We start from the raw sequence: 19,097 nt of genomic DNA, 5'->3' as shown, positions 1-19,097 counted from the left end.
TTCTGAAGAAACTGCAGAAGCAACTTCAACCCAGGCCTTTTCCTTCGAAGATAAGTCTTTGTAATATTTATTGGTGGGATCATAAAGCACTTTGTGTTTTTCGACCTCCACGATCAGCCTCGTGTCATCCATTGCTGCACATGAATGAGGTCAAATTGGGTAGCGCTAGAGCCTATATGTTTATTTTCTATTAATTCAATATTTTATTTTTATTATTATTATTATAGTGCTTTATGTAATCCAAAACTGCGTCAAAGCAGCTTTTTCTCGATGCAAAAAAAACTCTAGAAGTTTGTCATATTTTCTGGCTTTTTTTTTTTCAGTACACCATACTTGCACCCAAACTGAATAATTAAAATCAATTTTATATCTTCTGTACATATTTTGTATTCTTAATTTTCTTTTGACAACAATTCTTGTTAAACACACTAGACATGCGTATTCTGTGTATGTTATGCTTGTTCTGTGCATTTATAGCAGTTTTTGTGTGAAATCATATTTATTTTGTCCATCAAAAGTGTGCTGTCACTTTATTGGAGCGTGAGCAGCGCAGCAAAAATAGACTGAGCGCCGAAACGAGCGCTGCTCACGCGACGCTCCTGCTTGACGCTCACGCGACGCTCCTGCTCCCGGTGTGAATGCACTCATTTGTAAACATGGGCGCCGAGAAAATACGCGCTGCTCACGCTTGCGGTGTGAAACGGGCGAAGGCGGCCAAGCCGAGCGCGTGAAACAATTTCCGACGATTTGTTTCATCTTCTGTTTCTTGAAGATTTGTTTCACTACAGAGTTTTGACTTAAAGGGGTGGTTGACTTTTTTTTCTAGGCTTGATTGTTTTTATGGGGTGCAGTCTAACGTGTTAATGCTTAGTTTTAAAAAAAAAAACGCATTATTTTTTAACATAATTGACCTTTATTCTACACCGCTCTGTCCTTTCTCCTGTAAACCAAAGAGCCCAAGAGGCGATGGTGCTTTTTTGGTAACAGTCACCAGGCGCTTCAGTAGCAGAGAACAGCTCAGATACACAGACAGAATAACAACGAAAGAGAAGTCAAAAGTGGAATAAAAGAACATGTTACATACGTTTTCTGTTTACAGTCTTCCTTTAACGGACATTAAAATAAGACAATACTGCAAAAACAGCACACTGTCAAGCTGTTAATATTCCTGTTATATATTTATTGTCCAACATTCCTAATTTTTCTTTAATTAATTTAATTTCATATGTTGGCATTAATTCAGTGTTTATAATGCTAATAGGCTACTTGAACTTAATTTCAATAGAAACTGACAAGGTTTCTAGAGAGCAAAGGTTTTGTGAAAAAAAGGGAAGACTTAAACACAAAGTCTGTGGAATAATTTGTTAAAAGGATTTGATGATCACAAGTCTAGTGATTGTGCGTTATGTTGTCATCAAGTTATATTTCAGCTTTAAGGTTTTTTTAAACAAAGCAGCTGATATTTGCCATAGCGACAGACAGCAAGAAGCTAGTGGAGTGCTGAGTCGCTTTCACTCCAAAATGGCGGAAACGCAGTTCATTCGTAAACGAAACACCGCTGTGTTTAAATGGAGATGCACTGGGACTTTGTTTGAAACTATTTTAGTTGACAATATGAGTCATTTAATATTAACTTCTTGTTTGATGAACCGTTGCATTAAATCGATATCAAATTTGCAAACTCCCTTAATAATCATTAAAAGCTGTCACTCATCTTAGTTCATCGCGATCTCACAAAACTGCATTATAATCAACGAAGCTCCTTACACTGTGTAAATAAGAGATGCATGCGCTGTCTACACTTCTTTATGTGATGCATTACTGAACGCTGCAAAAACATGTAAGTACGCTAGAAACCTTTAAAGCTCCCTCAGCACAAACACACATATGCTGATCGGGTCAGTCCACTGGTGCTCCTAAATATTTGTTCATAGTTGCACGCAGTAGTTTTCAGTTGCAGATGGGATCACGAGCGCAGGGACGCACTGAAGTTATTTAATAGTGATCAGTTTTTCCACATGTTCATGGCTGTTGTTTCACAGTTGAAAACAGACGGACATCAACAGACGCTCAAGCGCTTGTGAGCGAGAGGGTATGAGACAGCTCAGCTTTGGTTTAAAAGAGTTCAAAAAATTTATTAGTCATGATTTAACGGGGAAAAATAGAGCACACACTGAACATGGTTGAAGCTTTCTAGAGCGCGTGCGCCGGCCGCCCGTGTTCGCGTACAACTTCAAATGGAGTAACTATACTTTGAAAGGCTGCGCGTTCGTATACAAAAACGAAGTAAAGTTAGGCCTTTAACATCATGATGTCTATCAGCATCGTCTATCGGCCAAAGCCTATATGGCAAACGCGCAGGGGGGAGGGCTGAGCTCAGAGGACGAGGGGGACATGACCCCACAGATTCATAGTGACCCGATCCGTCCCCCTCACTGTCTCTACGAAAGACAACATCAGTATTCGGAGGATAAATCAGGGTTTCCGCTATGTACATTTGCCTAAGTAGTGGTGGCCAGGCCACATGCACTAAGCCATTTTTGAAAAACGCTTTTGACCGCAGTGTCTGACCGAGTCCCAAAACACGTGCAGCCAATCAGCAGTAAGGGGGCGTGTCTTGTACTGATAGAGCGAAGAGAGCACAGGAGCCAGGACGTATATTAGCAGATCGACTATAGATAGAGAGAAATGGCAGATAAAAAAAGGGGAAAATATCATAGAAACAAAACATTAAACAGAAGGGTTACGATCAGGCAAAAGGTAGGACCCGTGTAAGTATAGATCGGAGCAGCTTTCCAGCGGTGGAGAGAAACTCAAGGAGCAGGAAGGGCTCGAATTGGACACCGAGGCTGTGTTGTTTCTTTCTGATAGGTGAGTAATGTTGATTTTGCTTTGTCTCACACAACTTATCCTTGTTGGCTTTTGCTAGAATATGCTTTTGTGTCATCTTTGCTTGTTTCTGCGATTGTCGTTGTCATGGTTGTGTATGTAGGTCGATTTTCATACAAACAAATGGACGTAAACTACACATTCGAGTTAATCAATAAAATCGATTTATCGCCCAGTCCTACAGCATTGATCAAAATGGGATGTGTATTAGTTTTCACTGTATAAATAAACATTACAGTACTACAGTGGAAAGTAGTTTATTCATAGTTTACTGCATTTTCTAGTAGCGCCCTCTACCGAGCAGTATTGTTAATTCAAGTTACCATCACTGATTTAACTTTCAGGTAACCTACTATAAATGATTATGCACACATCTTTGGCCTTTGACCGATTGTGTGCACATCCTGTACCCAGAAGTTGTTTCTGCTCTTTTAAGGGTGCAGCTGCCAGCATGGAGGCAGTAAGGGGCTCCTGGCCTCTCACATGAACCGCCGGCTCTGTATTCGGTACTACCTAAAAAACAGTAAAAGAAAGACTGCTGTATTTTTCACATTGCAAAGGCCAAAAAAGTTTACTTTATGAAGGTGTCCTTAGTTTGAAGGGTTTTTTCGTTGCTTTTCTGTTGACACATAATTTTTACAGTGTTCTTGTATTTACAGAGACATTCAGCAAAGTTCGCCCTGCGAGAGGGGGGTAAACTGGGGCTCCTGGACTGTGTTGTACTGGACTGCTGCTACATCATAAATAAACGGTGAATAAACGCCTCTGCACTGTCGATTCACAAACTTTGATATACGAGCATGTTTTAGGCACTTTCTACGTACGTCAAAAGGACTTTTTTTTAATCCAGCTTAATCTTAATTACGTTTAACGATTAAAAATAATTCAAAAATGAGGAACGCTTCACGAATTTGCGTGTCATCCTTGCGCAGGGGCCATGCTAATCTTCTCTGTATCGTTCCAATTTTAGTATATGTGCTGCCGAAGCAAGCACGAACAACTAGTCTAGACGTCTGGTATACATAGCGGTGTCTCCGGGCAAATTTTCTCTAAGATGGTGAGTGGTTAAACCATGATTTAGTCATTTACCAGGGCAATACAAGCACATTTGATGTGCTGCAACATACAGATGTCAGTATTCACATGCATTTCTGATCCTTTAAACTATATATTTGGTGTACTTTGTTTTTCTGCCAAGAAACAGGCAAGCATGTAGATAAGGCGGCCCTCTAGGCAATAGGATTGGCCCTCAGTGCTGACGCATTCAGGTCTTGCGATCTGTTCTCCTCCCCCAACACTGTAGCTCCCAACCCCCAACGTCAGGACCGCTCTCGTGACTCGTGTGAGACCATTACACCAGAAGCCGAAGCACGCAAGGGCCTTCTTTTGTAAATTTAGAGGTTCCAGTGCCTCCATCTGCCACAAGAGGGATCTCCTCATCTGCAAAAACAAACATTTATAACCTTTAAGATAGAATTTACTACAAAATAAAGAGCAAAAAATTGTCTGAATTACGGTCTGAAATACATAAAAAAGATAATTTACTGACACATTAAAATGATCCTATTACTTTTTGACTCTAGCATTAAATTTCATAACATTTAAATCAAAGAAAGGCTTTTGTTTGCCTTTTTAATCAAAGGAAAGTGAGCTAACTGTTCATGTTCCTCAGCTCCACACAACCCTCATCCACATCTGCTTCCCTCACTCTCTGAAGACCATTACATGCAGAGGCAGACAAAAAATCATCCACAAATCTACAGAAATATGATGTGAGGTTCCTTGAAGCAGTGCAAAATTTGGTAGTTTGTATTTGGCTGTCATAGTTTAATCTGTAATGTCTCAGTTCACCGCTAGAGGGTCTCAAGTAGCTATGCGTTTCTTTCTTCACAGCTAGAGAGGATGTTAATTCAAAGTCTTTTTCTGCCACTAGGTGGCTCTCGAGTATAGGATATGCCTTTGTTTATTAATAGAAGTGTCACTTGGGTATTAATATTCGGTTAAGAATAATAAGAAGAAATTGTATCCAACTCCTTAATTTAAACTTTCCCTGTTCTGCAGTGTAATCACTTATGTTTGTGGTTTAATGTATTCGATAACACTACTTTAATTTAGAATCAGAATCAGAAAGAGCTGTATTGCCAAGTGTGTTTGCACACACAAGGAATTTGTCTTGATGTTAGGAGCTGGGGGAAAAAACTGTTCTTGTGTCTGGCTGTTTTGGTGCTCAGTGATCTGTAGCGCCGGCCAGAGGGCAACAGTACAAAAAGAGAGTGAGCTGGGTGTGAGGGGTCCAGAGTGACTTTCTTAGCCCTTTTCCTCACTCTGGAGGTGTAAAGTTCTTGGAGGCTGGGCAGAGGGGCACCGATAATCCTCTCAGCAGTCCTAACTGTCCGTTGTAGTCTTCTGATGTCTGTTTTGGTAGCAAACAGTTATAGAAGAACATAGGACAGACTCGATGATGGCAGAGTAGAACTGTTTCAGCAGCTCCTGAGGCAGGTTGAACTTCCTTAGCTGGCGGAGGAAATACAGCCTCTGCTGGGCCTTTTTCGCAATAGAGTCTCTGTGATTGTCCCACTTCAGGTCCTGGGAGATGGTGGTTCCCAGGAATCTGAATGACTCCACTGCAGTCACAGTGCTGTTCATGATGGTGAGTGGGGGGAGAGCAGGGGGGTTCCTCCTGAAGTCCACTATCATCTCCACAGTTTTCAGCGTGTTAAGCTCCAGGTTGTTAAGACTGCACCAGACAGCCAGCTGCTCAACATCCTGTCTGTAAGCAGACTCGTCACCGTCCTTGATGAGGCCTATGACTGTAGTGTCGTCCGCAAACTTCAGGAGCTTGACAGAGGGGTCCTTTGAAGTGCAGTCATTCGTGTAGAGGGAGAAGAGCAGTGGGGAGAGAACGCAACCCTGAGGGGCACCAGTGCTGATGGTGAGAGTCCTGGATGTGAGTTTGCCCAGCCTCACTAGCTGCTGCCTGTCTGTCAGGAAGCTGGTGATCCACTGACAGATGGAGGAGGGCACAGAGAGCTGTCTCAGTTTGTCTGAGAGAAGGTCAGGTATGATGGTATTGAAGGCCGAGCTGAAGTCCACAAATAAGATCCTTGCATAATTCCCAGGTTTGTCGAGGTGTTGCAGGATGTAATGCAGTCCCATATTGACAGCGTCATCCACAGACCTGTTTGCTCTCTAGGCAAACTGAAGAGGATCCAGCATGGGTGTAGTGATGTCCTTCAGGTAGGCCAGGACCAGTCTCTCAAGTGACTTCATGACCACAGACGTGAGTGCGACAGGTCTGTAGTCATTAAGTCCAGTGATTTTGGGCTTTTTGGGGGACGGGAATGATGGTGGACGCCTCTGGAGACACATACACATTCAGAGAATGAAGGAGGAAAACTCTCGGGGCGAATAGAACGGTTTACAGTTTATGACGAAGTCCTCCAAATGAGGAGAACACATCTTCTTCAGAGTTGTTACATCTGAACACCAACCTTCATTTATGTAGAAACTAGTCCACCACCTCTCGTTTTCCCCGTTAGCTCCGTGATGCGATCTGATCTGAAGCACAATGCAGCAGAGTTTGAAAAGTCCTTATTTGTGCGGGTGAGGAGAAGTAGTTCATCCATTTTGTTATGAAGGGATCGGAGATTCGCTAGATGAATGCTTGGGAGAGCAGCCGTGTTCGCGGAGCTTAACCAGCGCGTCTGAGCGCGCGTTTGACTAGGACCGCTGCCCCTCCGACCAAAACATCCAACAAAGCGTCTGAATAATCAAAAACCGGAAAACAATTGTCCGTAGTGTGTTGCCTTATGTCCAGTAGTTCGACTCTGGTAAAACTGACAGTAAGAGAATGACTAAACACATAAACAAACAAACAAAAACATTAAAAGAACGGGAGCGTTCCACACCACAGCAGCCATACGCGTAACGCGAAGCCATCTCAAGACTTTAGAATTTAAGTTTAAGTTGAGCAGTTGGTGGGACATTGAACAACACTGCAACAATTGCTAGTGATATAAATAAGTTACTCTGGATAAGTACTCACTTGCAAAGAGTCACATTGAATTAGAGCAGGTTAGTGAGTTCTCAAGCGTTTTTATCAGTCAGTAGATGTTTATGAAGAGCATGTGGTTCTCGATGAAACCATTGCAGTCTCGGGAAAACATTTGTTCAGCAGCCTATTAAACGATAGCTTGTGGAACATTTTGTCCTTCAGCCAATAAAATTATAGCTTCTGAAACATTTCCATCATCAGCCAATAAAACCATGATGTCTGAAACATTTTCTCAATCTTCATAAAAGCAGCAATAATTGTATGAAAAATCCGCAAAACATTTGCTGTAATCCCTCTTTTTCTCTACGAAAACGATTGTAGTGAAGAATTGTAATGTTTACATTTCAAGTAAAGTTTATTAATAGCTGATCATCCAGAAATGGAGCTAATTCAATACAATTTCTCACAAATAATCCTAATATGAATAAAAATGTTACCTGAGAAATGTGTTTAAATATTTGCAGTAGTAACCTTAGGAGTATCTCAAGTTAATAGCAGATTATTAGATATGTTCTATGCATAAAACAAATTAAATTGTATTCATACAAGACGATTCAAAAATCTTAAACTTTTTGAATTTGCAAAGGTAAGAGCGTATGATTTCGTATGATTTCGTATGGTTTACTAATGTTTTGGTACTGTACAGTGATTTAAAGTCAGTGCCCTTTGATGTCAATTATCCTTTTACTGCGATCATAATTGTTAAAAAAAAAAATAATAATAATATCACGTTTACAATATTATACTGTAGTAAAAGCAACGTAATTTTGTGTGTACTGGGTTTTAATACATAGTTGAGCTATAGTTACAGTATACCCATGTTCAGCACTTCGTAAACGTTTGTTATGTACCTGATATTATTTAAAAGTATAACTATATACATTTTCTATAAGGTTACATTGCATGTTTTGTTGTACAGTAATACTTTACAAGGTGCAAAAATGACGTGTAAAAAATGACCCAGCTATGTGTGGGGGATGGTGGGGTCTTAGCAGGGTCATGTACAGGTGTCTGTATGACCTTTCTAGCCTTTGATCTTTAGCTCTTTTTTTTTATTTTATTGTAAATTTGTCTTCACTCAAAGTTATTTATCTGTTATTTATTTAATTCAATGGCCAAAAGTAATGCCTAGGAAAATTTTCTAAGTGCATTTTGTAGTTGTACTTGGAAAACTCAAGAATAAATGCTTATTGAAGAATGCCCGGGAGAACCAATATAAATGAGAACCAATGAAATATTAATATCTGATTATATTTTTTTTTTCTATGAATTGTTTTGCACCGTAAAATAAAACCCATCAATTGTGATAAACCAACAAACTAAAAAAGCAAATATGTGTGCAAATATCCCCTTTGAAATCACTTTTTGTAAATCTGATGAATATTTATGTGTTTTTTGTCTTGTAGATGATGGATTACAGTGCCCAGTTCCACAAGGAGGCCTCCGGTGAGCTCACCCTTAAGCCCTCGCCCGAGGCAGTGGCTCTTGCTGCTGTCTACAGGAAAAATCCCGCTCCGGGATAGACAGCTCAAGATATTCTTTTGAGTGGTTTTTTGGGTGGTTGCTACAGTGTGGATTCAGTTATTGTTCTGGGTGGTTGCATATTTTATTCTTTTCCTCTTTAAATGATATAGAGAGTGAGATGCAAGAATTTCTTGAAGACCTGTTTAATTCCTGTGCTTCAAAGGAGGGCAATAATTCAGTTGCATAAGAGTTGATGCAAGAGTCTCCAGTGAGAACTGTGGAACAAAAGGACTGCTCATCCTTACCATTAAAGCTTCCCAGTTAAATTTACCTGTTGAAAGATCTCTGTAGCAAAACATTTTTTCCTGTCCATTCAACCCACTTATCAGAAAGCTTTTTTTTTTCTTTGTGGTATTCTATATTTATGTATTGAAATGATGCTTAGTGGAGGGCCATTATGTGCTGGGACTAATTTGATAGTGTCTGTCAGTTATTATGCAAACCTCTCATCATGACATTTTAAAATCAGCATGTCTGAAAATATCAGTGGATTCGGTGGTCAGATCCCCAGCTATGTAAACGAGACCATTCTTTGCTAAAATATAAACATGACCGATTTAATCTGTTGTGAACGTTCTGCTGCTTTGTGATACTTTGCCTACAATAAAATGCACATCCTTGCAATTAATATATAAAACACATTTTATACATAGACTTAATGAAAATGCAGAATGGTGTATGCCCTGTAACCAGTGTCTCTGTCAGTGTTGTATCATGCACCTGTCAGCTTGTGCCTAAATTCATAAGAGAGTTGCATCCAGAACAAAATTTACACAGCCGTGTGCGCTGACGCAAATGGATGTTACAGTGTTCTGTGCCAAACCAATAACTGCAATCCTTTTGTCAGGTACAGAGAGTTCGTGCCTGACAGTTTACAACTAATCTCAAGTCATACAATTACGAAGGTGCATCTAAAAATGGTTTGGAACAAAATGAGGGTGAGTGCCTTAAATAGTGCCTTATTTTTGTTCCTTTAAACTCAAGCAGAAAAACAAATGTCATAAAAATATGGGACATTTATTTTAGATGCTAATTTTATTAGTCCACAGTACAAAATAAAGATCTGCTCTGGAATATCATGAAGTCCTCGGTGACCAAATAAAAAGTCAATCCAAACAATAATTCCTATAGAAAAAAAGGAAAAACGATACTAAACAGTCACTGAACAAACAGGTTTAAAAAGCAAAACAAAATTTAAACGGAAAAACACAAATCAGAAGTGAGGATCCGCTGATCAAAGCCTCAGTTACAGTCCAATAAGTGTGAGCCAGGTCACTTTTTGGCATATGTGATTTTCATTGCACACGTGGCTGTGATTCTGAATCCCTGCAACGCATCTTTCGCAACTCCAGCTTGAGCCTCGCTCTCAAACTCCACAAACGCAATGTCATGCTTTCCAGGGACCAGGCGCACTTCTTTAAACCCTGGAAACCTGAAGAGATAGAACAAGACGGGAAGTTAAAAAAAAATCTGAGAAAATCTTGCTGAAGCTGGGTGATTATATATATATATATATATATATATATATATATATGTATGAAGAGTTCATTTGCAAAAACAGTTAACTTTGTTTTTAACAATTCTCAGAAATCATGTTTTTTTCCTTGTGCATTCCAATTAATCTCAATCAAACTGCAGTTGGGTTATTTTGACAGGGTTAAAAAATAACAAAAGCTAACAAAACAACAAACATGATAAAAAAAAGAAAAAGATTTTTGAACATTTTCAAAAACGGCATTCTGTTTTTGCAAATAAACTCTTCATACACACACGTATATATATATATATATATATATATATATATATATATATGCATTTTTATTCAAAAGGGGAAATAGAAATAGTAGATTTAAAGTGTTTAATAACAGTTAATGTTTTTGCACTAAAAAAAGAAATCCCATTTAGATGCACACTGTAACAATACATTAAAAAGATAATAGATAATCATTTTGCATTTATTACTACAACATTTACTTTTTTTCTAATGTTTACTGGTTTACTGTATTGAAAACATACTGGTTGAATAACATGGAGAGCATCATCTCGTTGGTTTCTTCTGGGAGATTATTCAGGAACAGAATATAATTTGGTGGGTTGTCAGGGACCTAAATCAATATAAAATCATTTATTATTGGGAACATAAACAAAACATGGCTATGTTACATGCAACCAAATAATCCATTTGTAATCGGATTGATGGCTCAATCGGACTGAAAAGCCTTCATGTAAACACCTGAATTGATCTGATTGAGCTCGATTGGAATACAATTTTAATCGGATTGAGGGGGGTGCTTTATTCCTTTTCTAATACTACTGAGAGTGCATGTAAACACTCGATTGGCTTGAACCCCGAAACTGAAAGGACTGCGCATGTGCAATGACTCAGAAATAGCGTAATGACGCGCGAGACAAGCGGTTCTTTCTTTTGAATAAAGTGTTGTATAAATGCGTGTCCTGTCATTATAAAACTCCTTTCACTCTGCAAATGTGAAGTGGAGCAGGACAACCTCCCACCAAGTCCTTGTTTCGGATTCTCATCCACAGATAACCCGTTTTGGGCGCGGGGAGGGGCATTTTTACTGCTTGATATATATGAGCAGCACGGCACACTGGTTTATATGTATATTTATCCAGAAATGGATAAATATTCATTCTGCTGTTAAAAGCAAATAAGGTAACTTTTCACTTTGAGTAAAGTGAACTCATTGTCATGTTCAAGAAACCAGTCTGAGATTATTTGAGCTTTGTGACATGGTGCATTATCCTGCTGGAAGTAGCCATCAGAAGATGGGTAGACTGTAGTCATAAAGGGATGGACATGGCCAGCAACAATACTCAGGTATGCTGTGGCGTTTAAACGATGCTCAATTGGTACTAAGGGGCCCAAAGTGTGCCAAGAAAATATCCCCCACACCATTACACCACCACCACCAGCCTGAACCGTTGAGACAAGGCAGGATGGGTCCATGCTTTCATGTTCTTTACACCAAATTCTGACCCTACCATGAATGTTGCAGCAGAAATCGAGACTCATCAGACCAGGCAACGTTTTTCCAATCTTCTATTGTCCAATTTTGGTGAGCCTGTGCGAATTGTAGCCTCCGTTTCCTGTTCTTAGCTGACAGGAGCAGCACCCGGTGTGGTCTTCTGCTGCTGTAGCCCATCTGCTTCAGGGTTCGATGTGTTGTGCATTCAGAGATGGTTTTCTGCATACCTTGGTTATAACGAGTGGTTATTTCTCTAACCAGTCTGCCCATTCTCCTCTGACCTCTGACATCAACAAGGCATTTTCATCCACACAACTGCCGCTCACTGGATATTTTCTCTTTTTCGGACCATTCTCTGTAAACCCTAGAGATGATTGTGCGTGAAAATGCCAGTAGATCAGCAGTTTTTGAAATACTCAGACCAGCCCGTCTGGCACCAACAACCATTCCACGTTCAAAGTCACTTAAATCCCCTTTCTTCTCCATTCTGATGCTCGGATTAAACTTCAGCAAGTCGTCTTCACCACATCTAGACACCTAAATGCTACTTCCTATTTTGGAACCAAAAGCTGAGGTTATCCGCTCTCTTATCCTCAAACATACCCAGGTATATCACATAACCTGCTTTTTGGAATACCCCCCAGATCACTTATTTAGCGTTCATATAAACACTACATTCAGATTCATCAATCGGAATAAATTCAGTCCGATTGAACCAAAAATTGTGCATGTAAACATAAGTATTTTTTAAAAATACTAAAATATCAAATCACAAAATAAGCATGTAAATTGTGTGACATACCTGGACTGTGGCAGGTGGAGGAGGTTGTGTGTTTGCAACTCCCTGCAGGAGGAAAAAAAAGAGTCACAACTATCTTAAAGCAAAATTTACTCATTGATCTGGTTCTTTAAATGTACATTTCAGCACAACCATATCATTTTCTAATCACAATGCCTCAGCAAACATGCATTTCAACTCACTGCTGGATTCTTGTTGACATTGGCGGCCTGTTCCTGAGCTTTCTTTTTCTTCTCTTTCTTCTTTTCTTTATCTCCATACGTGCCTCTCATCTTAGCAATCAGGTCCGAGTCTGTTTTTGCATACTGGATTCGCTACAAGTACACGCTAAGGTTAGAGAAATGTGATCATTTCTAATGCTTTGTAACGTGTAAACTGATAAATAATATGAATGACAACATCTGATAAACGCCCTTTGTGAATCACAGATGAAAGAAACTAAATATAGGCAAGTAAATAATGGCATTTTTCACATTATAGATAAACTTCTCCTTATATGATCCAATTATAAAAAAAGTTATAGGACCATTTTCCTAAGGGCTGTGGCACTGACCATGGGTTTATTGTAGAAAGGGAATCCCTGAAGCTGTCTGAGGGCATTGGTGGCTGCAGAAAGCTCTTTGAAGACAACAAAAGCCTGACCCCTCATCTTTGTGGTCTTTAACGCAACAATGTCCAGAATCTGGCCGAACTGGGAGAATAAGGCGTACAGGGATCTCTTCAACTCTAGAAAAACAAAAGTTTCACAATCATATCAATGATATAGTCAAAAGGAGCAAACGTTTAAAAGACTTTACCTTCTTTCTTGATCTTATCATTCACATTGTTGATGTAGATGGTGTGATTCGGTCGTATGTCCATGATTAATAATCTCAAGTAACGTTAAAACCACACTAAAATACAGAGAAAGGCACAAAAAGAGAATGAATACAGCGTGAACAACCACACGTTAGTACAGACTATTGTTAATATCGCTGAGTGCTGCTTTTCTAAATTATAAACGTACAAATAATTTACTAAACATTAATAAAACTGAATGAATCGCCTCAAACACACCACACTGCTGAGTCCAAGCGGAAACTGCCGCTACGCTTCTTCCTCCTTTGGTTTATTGCTGTGAAACAGTTGCGCTTCTTGCGCCACCTGCTGTCGCGGAGTGATATCAACATTTAGGTCAAACGCACTAAAGTGTGTAGGTTACAAACAAACAAAACTAAAATTAATCTGGCTCTACTAATCTGGGCTAATCTTGATCGTAGCTCTATTGGTGACAATGGTTCTAAAATCAATTTAACCTGTTAACTAGGAGTATAGGCCTGAAAATGCCATTTCCAACTTAAATTGTTATACATTTTGAATGGTTTGGAGCAGATACTTAAGGTTGGTCTCTTTTTTAAAGAAGACACTTAGCAGATTATCGTAGAGGTGAAAAAAAGTATATTACAAAAACGTTATGGAAGTTTAAGTTTATGGAAATATAAAATGTAAAAATTTAAATATTTATATTTTATATAAAATATATATTTTACAAAACATGTTTTACTCTAAAAATCCCCCCCCCAAAAAATTTGAGGTTGATATCTCAAAAAATGAGCTTTCAGTGAAATTTTGTTTGGGCGTAGTACCACGCTTTTCCACTAGATGACCATCAAACCCCATTAGTAACCATATAAGGGCGGCTCCATTTCCATATATGGTTCGAGTGATCTGAAACATGTTTTTCCTTACTTTTCTCAATATTTATGACGTACACATCACATTCAGAAGTATTAAGGGTAGTATGGCAGTATTTGATTTCAATTCAACCTCTAAAAAACACATAAAAGACATGCAACAAGAACCCTGGACGTACGATATAGTTCACGCTGCATCAAAAATTGAGAACCTATTGTTTTTTCTTAATATTCGAAACTCTTTTAGACTTTTTTTTTCTCAAAAAATAGAATGAATGTTATCTTTTGAACACTTGACATGAACATGAATGGCTGATTTTTCATGATTGCATCACTATTTCAAAGTAAAGCTCTCTGAGTCTGATGAGTACTCTTCTTACAAATGAATAAATTACGGTTGCTCTGTAAAATATTTCAAATATCAGTCACCAAATATGAAAACTAGAGTCTTTTAAGCTTTCAAACGATATATAGTTTGGTTCAGACTAAGATATTACTGTTTAAAACATGTAATGGCAAGTGGGCCCACCGGTGGGCCCGGGACAGTTAACAGGTTAAGATTACGATGCTTTTGGGAAACGCAGCCCTGGACTGCAAGATTAAGACATTAAAACAAGGATTTAAGTTTGCCAACCCTGCAAATACTTTAATATAAACATGTTCTGAGTGGTTGCTAGGCAGTTTTCAGTAAGACAGACATATAGAATCACTAAAATTCTAGGCCAATTTTGTACCACTTATGAAAACCTTGGAAGACACATTCAAAAAGATATGAAAATGAAAACATTATTTATTTTACATCCAGAGATGAATAATACACACCATAAAAACGACAAATGAGAATATAATACATTCTGGTTCATGCACAGTTCATTGTTTTGCAATACAATGCTGGACATATCCAGTTGACATGTATTGTGTGATATGTTGAGTGCTGCTCTCGTTGATGGACAGTGTTTGTGTTCAGAGTGAAGCTCTGCAGTTTGCGCTCAGTGAAAAAGCGGTGTGTGTCTCGTGTGTGTGAGACCTCTGACGTTTTGCTGCGGCTGAAATACGACAGCATTGAGGTGTTATTCTGACGAGCAGCGGCTTTTTCTCCATCTTCCTCATCATCCCTACACACAAACAAACACATTTAATATTGAATTCCATGCAAAAATGCACAAGTACGAACATGTTCGGACAGAAATTATTTTTGTGTGTAAGCAAAGCACTAAAGAAAATGAAATATTTTGTGAATATGAAAGGGAAGCGCCCTCTGCTGTCAGACTCACCAGTGAACAGCAACAGCTTTACTGTCCATGAGCGTCTGCGCTGTGCTCCAGCTGAACCTCACAAACTGAGGATAACCAAACACTGGGTCCAGATACTTCAGCAGCCAGCTCTTAGTTTTGGGATCTAAACACACACAGAATAAATCATGATATTTACTTTGAGCCTAGTACTGAATTCTTCAAATGTTTGGGGTCTGTAAAATATTTAAATGTTTTTGAAAGAAGTCTCTTCTGCTCACCAAGAATCTGAATGTACTTAAATCAAAAATACTGTAATATTGTGAAATATTTTTACAATTTAAAAGAACTGGTTTCTATGAATATATTGTAAAATTTAATTTATTCCTGTGAAGCAAAGCATCCTTACTCCAGTCTTCAGTGTCATGATCCTTCAGAAATCATTATAATATACTGATGCTCAAGAAACGTTTCTGATTATCAATGTTGAAAAAAGTTGTATTGCTTCGTATTTTTGTGGAATTTAGAATCTGTGTTTTAGAATCCTTTATTGAATAGAAAACATTTATTTGGAATAATTGTTTTGTTACATTATAAAATGTCTTTACTATCATTTTTGATCAATTTAATGCATTCCTGCTGACTATAAGTATTAAAGTAATAATTTTAAAAATCTTAATGACCCCAAACTTTCGAACAGTTGTATATATTAGGGCTGGGAATCTTCAGGCACGTCACGATCCGATCCGATTCCAAAACGATTCATTATCTAAATTGTTTCCTAATTAATTCTTCTGCTGTGTAAATACATCTTTACAACTTTACATTTTAACCAAAATTGCAGTTTCTATGCTCCAAAAGTATTGGAACAGTAAGGCCAGCTCCTTTATTTTTTGATGTAGACTGAAAATATTTGGTAATATTAGATGAGAGATTAACATTTCATCTTTTATTTACAGGTATTTTCATCTGGATCTGATACACAACTTAGAAGATAGCACCTTTTGTTTGAACCCACACATTTTTCATGTTACCAAAAGCTATTTATCAATAACATTATTTAATAATATTACAAACAATAAAAAATAAATAAAAAACACAATCAAAAATAAATTAAGCTTCAAGCTAACAACCCACTTCCATCCTTTATTGAAATTAGTTACATAATAGAAGATTTTCAAATAAATGTTGTCCTTTGGAAGTTTAAAGGACTCTAAGCAGCACAATTGTTTTCAACATAGATAATAAGAAAAAATCTTGCTATTGTGCAAATAATCAAGTTATATTCAATAGTATTCGACCTGAGCATGTATCTAAACATATGCATAAATCAAAACACATGCATTATTATTGCCTGTATAAAATACAGAATTTAAAAGGCACGTTGTTCTGTCGATGTAGCATACTTTGTCAGAATAGCATACCAGTGTTTATAAAGGGGTATGCTGTTTTGATAGCCCCTGGTTTAATAGAAAAATACAGTTTATAAAGGGGTATGCTGTTTTGATAGCCCCTGGTTTAATAAAAATACAGTTTATAAAGGGGTATGCTGTTTTGATAGTTTGATAGTAGTCGCCTGAGTTTGGCAGACATGTCCCAACAGGTGTTATATCAAAAAACATTATCACATTTTGTGCTATAAAAAGCGTTTCGGATAAATGACAAATAAGTACAAGTTTAATTTGTTATATTAGTCACTTTTCTGAAACGCTGTGTTGTCAAAGAAGTGTAAATTACACATTAAAACAATAAATTATTTCGTCATATATGTCCATTTTTATGTGATAGCCACAATTTATGATTTCGTAGATTAGGATAGATGTGCAGAAATAATCAATTACATAATGCTCAAGTACTAGCTTGTTTCTCATTGGTCAATCACGCCATTCTGCAGTAAAGTATTTTATTTATTTATTTATTTTGCTTTAAACAAACAGGGGGTATTAATAGCATGTGCATTATATGCTGCAGTTGCAAAGTATTTTTGTAATATAAACTACAATTGTCCCTGGCTACCGATTTCCTACACAACTGTGTTAGTTAGTTAGTCGTACCTTTAAATATAAATGTACATATAAATATAAACATTGTTTTGAGGTGCATTATTTAGGTGAGACGACTGCAACCAAGGAATAAGCTGAATGTTTACTGAAACTGGAATACAATTTAGTGGTAATTATACAAAAGCATTTGATTACAGAATCAGAAACAAATTTGCAACATGGATCAAATTAATAGTCCTAACATTTCTGTGGGTGGGCTCCATCCAGGACCTGTTTGTTGGTTTTGACCACGGCCCTGATATGGGAAAATGCCTGGTTGAGTTTGTGATCCCAGTTGTGTTTAATGAAATGGTAGAACAAAATGTTCAACTTCAGGAATGTACAGTCTCTTTTTTATTGTTCATAAAGTGTAATATAACACTGTTTTACTTTCTAATCTGTTCTCTCTGTGTTTCTCAGATGTCATTTAAAGAGCTGATGAAGGTGTTGGGGTTGGGAGCCGTAGCTTTCGTTCTGGGGGTGGAGGGGCTAAACTGGCTGATGCGGCGTCTGAGAGACCCTCGAGGGCCCCTGAAAGAACTTCTGTTCTTCCCTTCACCTCAAGTCTGCGTTGAGCACCTCTTCATACACCATAAACATTTCCCCTGGTAGTTTGATCAGCTTTTTTTCTAATCTTAAGGTTAGAGTTTAAACACTATATATATATATATATATATATATATATATAAAAAATAAAAAATTAAAAATTAAAAAATAATATATACATATATATATATATATATATATATATATGCATATATAACTTTTCACATTTTCTTAATGTTGGGTTATTTAAATAAATACTCTTATCTATAAAAATGTATTATGTCTATAAATAAATGTCTATAATGTCTGTGACGTAAGACTTTATTAATCTTCATTAATTAAATTTAAATTTCAGATTAAAAAATTATAAAATTCTAAGAATAAAAAAAAACATAAAAATTCTAAGAATTAAAAAAAAAATATATATAAAAAAAAATCTAAAATTTAAAAAAAATTTACCAAATTTTTCAAGATTTTTACTGACTTCATAAACCTTTATATTTAGTGTGGGCCTGTCCTCACAACTCTGTGGTATGCAGTTTGAAATGGTTTATATTCAGAACTTGCACGACTGTTGCAGGTAGTAAAAACTATCATTCTTACATAAATTACAGCAGCCACACAGCTCACACATGTTCTTTCTGGCTCAACCTTTGTTATTTCAGTACACACTGCTGTAACTTCTGCAAGATGTTATACCCGGCTACTGCGGACTGTGATGATGCATTAGCACAGACTCGAGGGCTCTAGATGATTCACACATGGAGGGGTTTGACAGATGTCGAAATCACATCTGTTTTTAATTTGCAAGAGGATTTGGATCTAACTGATGGTTTCCGAGCTGTTTTTGACCTCTGTTACAGGCATCTGTGTGAGGCACGAGATGAGCTCAGCTGTTCATATGCACCATAAGTTTGCACTGGTGGACGGCAAGAAACTGATCACTGGCTCCCTCAACTGGACCCTAACCGCAGTCCAGAGCAACAAAGAAAACATCATGGTTACAGAGGAGCCGGAGCTTGTGGGGTCCTATCAGCAGGAATTCCAGAAGCTGTGGGAGGCCAACGATCCAGCCAATCACAAACCTCAATGCACTAATGGGCAGCTAAATATAAAGACTTGTAAGGACAGATAGGGCTTTACATTAGCTTTTTTCCCTTACGGATTACATTACATATTTCTACAAAAAGGAGTTTATTTTATTTGTCAAGATTACTTTTTAGAAGTTGAAAGCTAGTTTTCTTTCTTCTAACTGTTTGTCAGACTCTTAATGACAATTTTCCAGTTTTTATGCAAAATGTGGGCTTAAAAGGTTTATCATTTAGTTCAATTTAACCGTTTTTTAAGATGT

General features: G+C 37.6%; 2 protein-coding genes and 1 long non-coding RNA gene across 5 annotated transcripts; 2 read left to right on the top strand and 1 right to left on the bottom strand.

Moving 5' to 3' along the window:
* Positions 1-1,513: 1,513 nt before the first annotated feature.
* LOC306874070 lies at positions 1,514-9,598 on the top strand. Its single transcript, XR_013784563.1, has 3 exons — positions 1,514-2,871; positions 3,549-3,640; positions 8,350-9,598. It is a non-coding gene; the product is annotated as an uncharacterized lncRNA (long non-coding RNA).
* On the bottom strand, positions 9,465-13,371 carry LOC306874069 (U2 small nuclear ribonucleoprotein B''-like). 3 transcript variants are annotated; one of them, XM_079423797.1, is made up of 7 exons: positions 13,310-13,371; positions 13,051-13,146; positions 12,807-12,979; positions 12,436-12,567; positions 12,257-12,298; positions 10,484-10,572; positions 9,465-9,899 (listed from the first exon to the last, which is right to left on the bottom strand). In XM_079423797.1, the coding sequence occupies exons 2-7, from the start codon at positions 13,112-13,114 to the stop codon at positions 9,740-9,742; spliced, it is 660 nt and encodes a 219-aa protein (XP_079279923.1). In that variant the 5' UTR covers positions 13,115-13,146; positions 13,310-13,371; the 3' UTR covers positions 9,465-9,739. The 3 variants fall into 3 exon arrangements, with proteins under 3 accessions (XP_079279923.1, XP_079279924.1, XP_079279925.1); XM_079423799.1 differs by having other exon boundaries at positions 9,467-9,899; positions 13,260-13,315; XM_079423798.1 differs by having other exon boundaries at positions 13,051-13,335.
* Positions 13,372-17,461: 4,090 nt separating this feature from the next.
* On the top strand, positions 17,462-18,881 carry LOC306873761 (mitochondrial cardiolipin hydrolase-like; the record flags this gene model as incomplete). Its single annotated transcript, XM_079423243.1, has 4 exons — positions 17,462-17,512; positions 17,621-17,808; positions 18,412-18,461; positions 18,610-18,881. The coding sequence occupies 4 exons, from the start codon at positions 17,462-17,464 to the stop codon at positions 18,879-18,881; spliced, it is 561 nt and encodes a 186-aa protein (XP_079279369.1).
* Between the last annotated feature and the right edge of the window lie 216 nt (positions 18,882-19,097).

Source organism: Barbus barbus, assembly GCF_936440315.1.
Source record: "Barbus barbus genome assembly, chromosome: 8".
Classification (NCBI taxonomy): Eukaryota; Metazoa; Chordata; class Actinopteri; order Cypriniformes; family Cyprinidae; genus Barbus; species Barbus barbus.
Note: the sequence above shows the minus strand (reverse complement) of the source record. Positions and strands in the feature narration are given on the sequence as shown.

Bases quoted from the DNA above. Each gene is read 5' to 3' on its own strand.
- LOC306874069 (XM_079423797.1), bottom strand. From the start codon at position 13,114: ATGGACATACGACCGAATCACACCATCTACATCAACAATGTGAATGAT. The intron at 12,980-13,050 runs GTAAAGTCTTTT...TTGTTTTTCTAG, and splicing joins TGATAAGATCAAGAAAGAAG to AGTTGAAGAGATCCCTGTAC. The intron at 9,900-10,483 runs GTATGTTTTCAA...CTATCTCTTCAG, and splicing joins CTCTCCATGTTATTCAACCA to GTTTCCAGGGTTTAAAGAAG.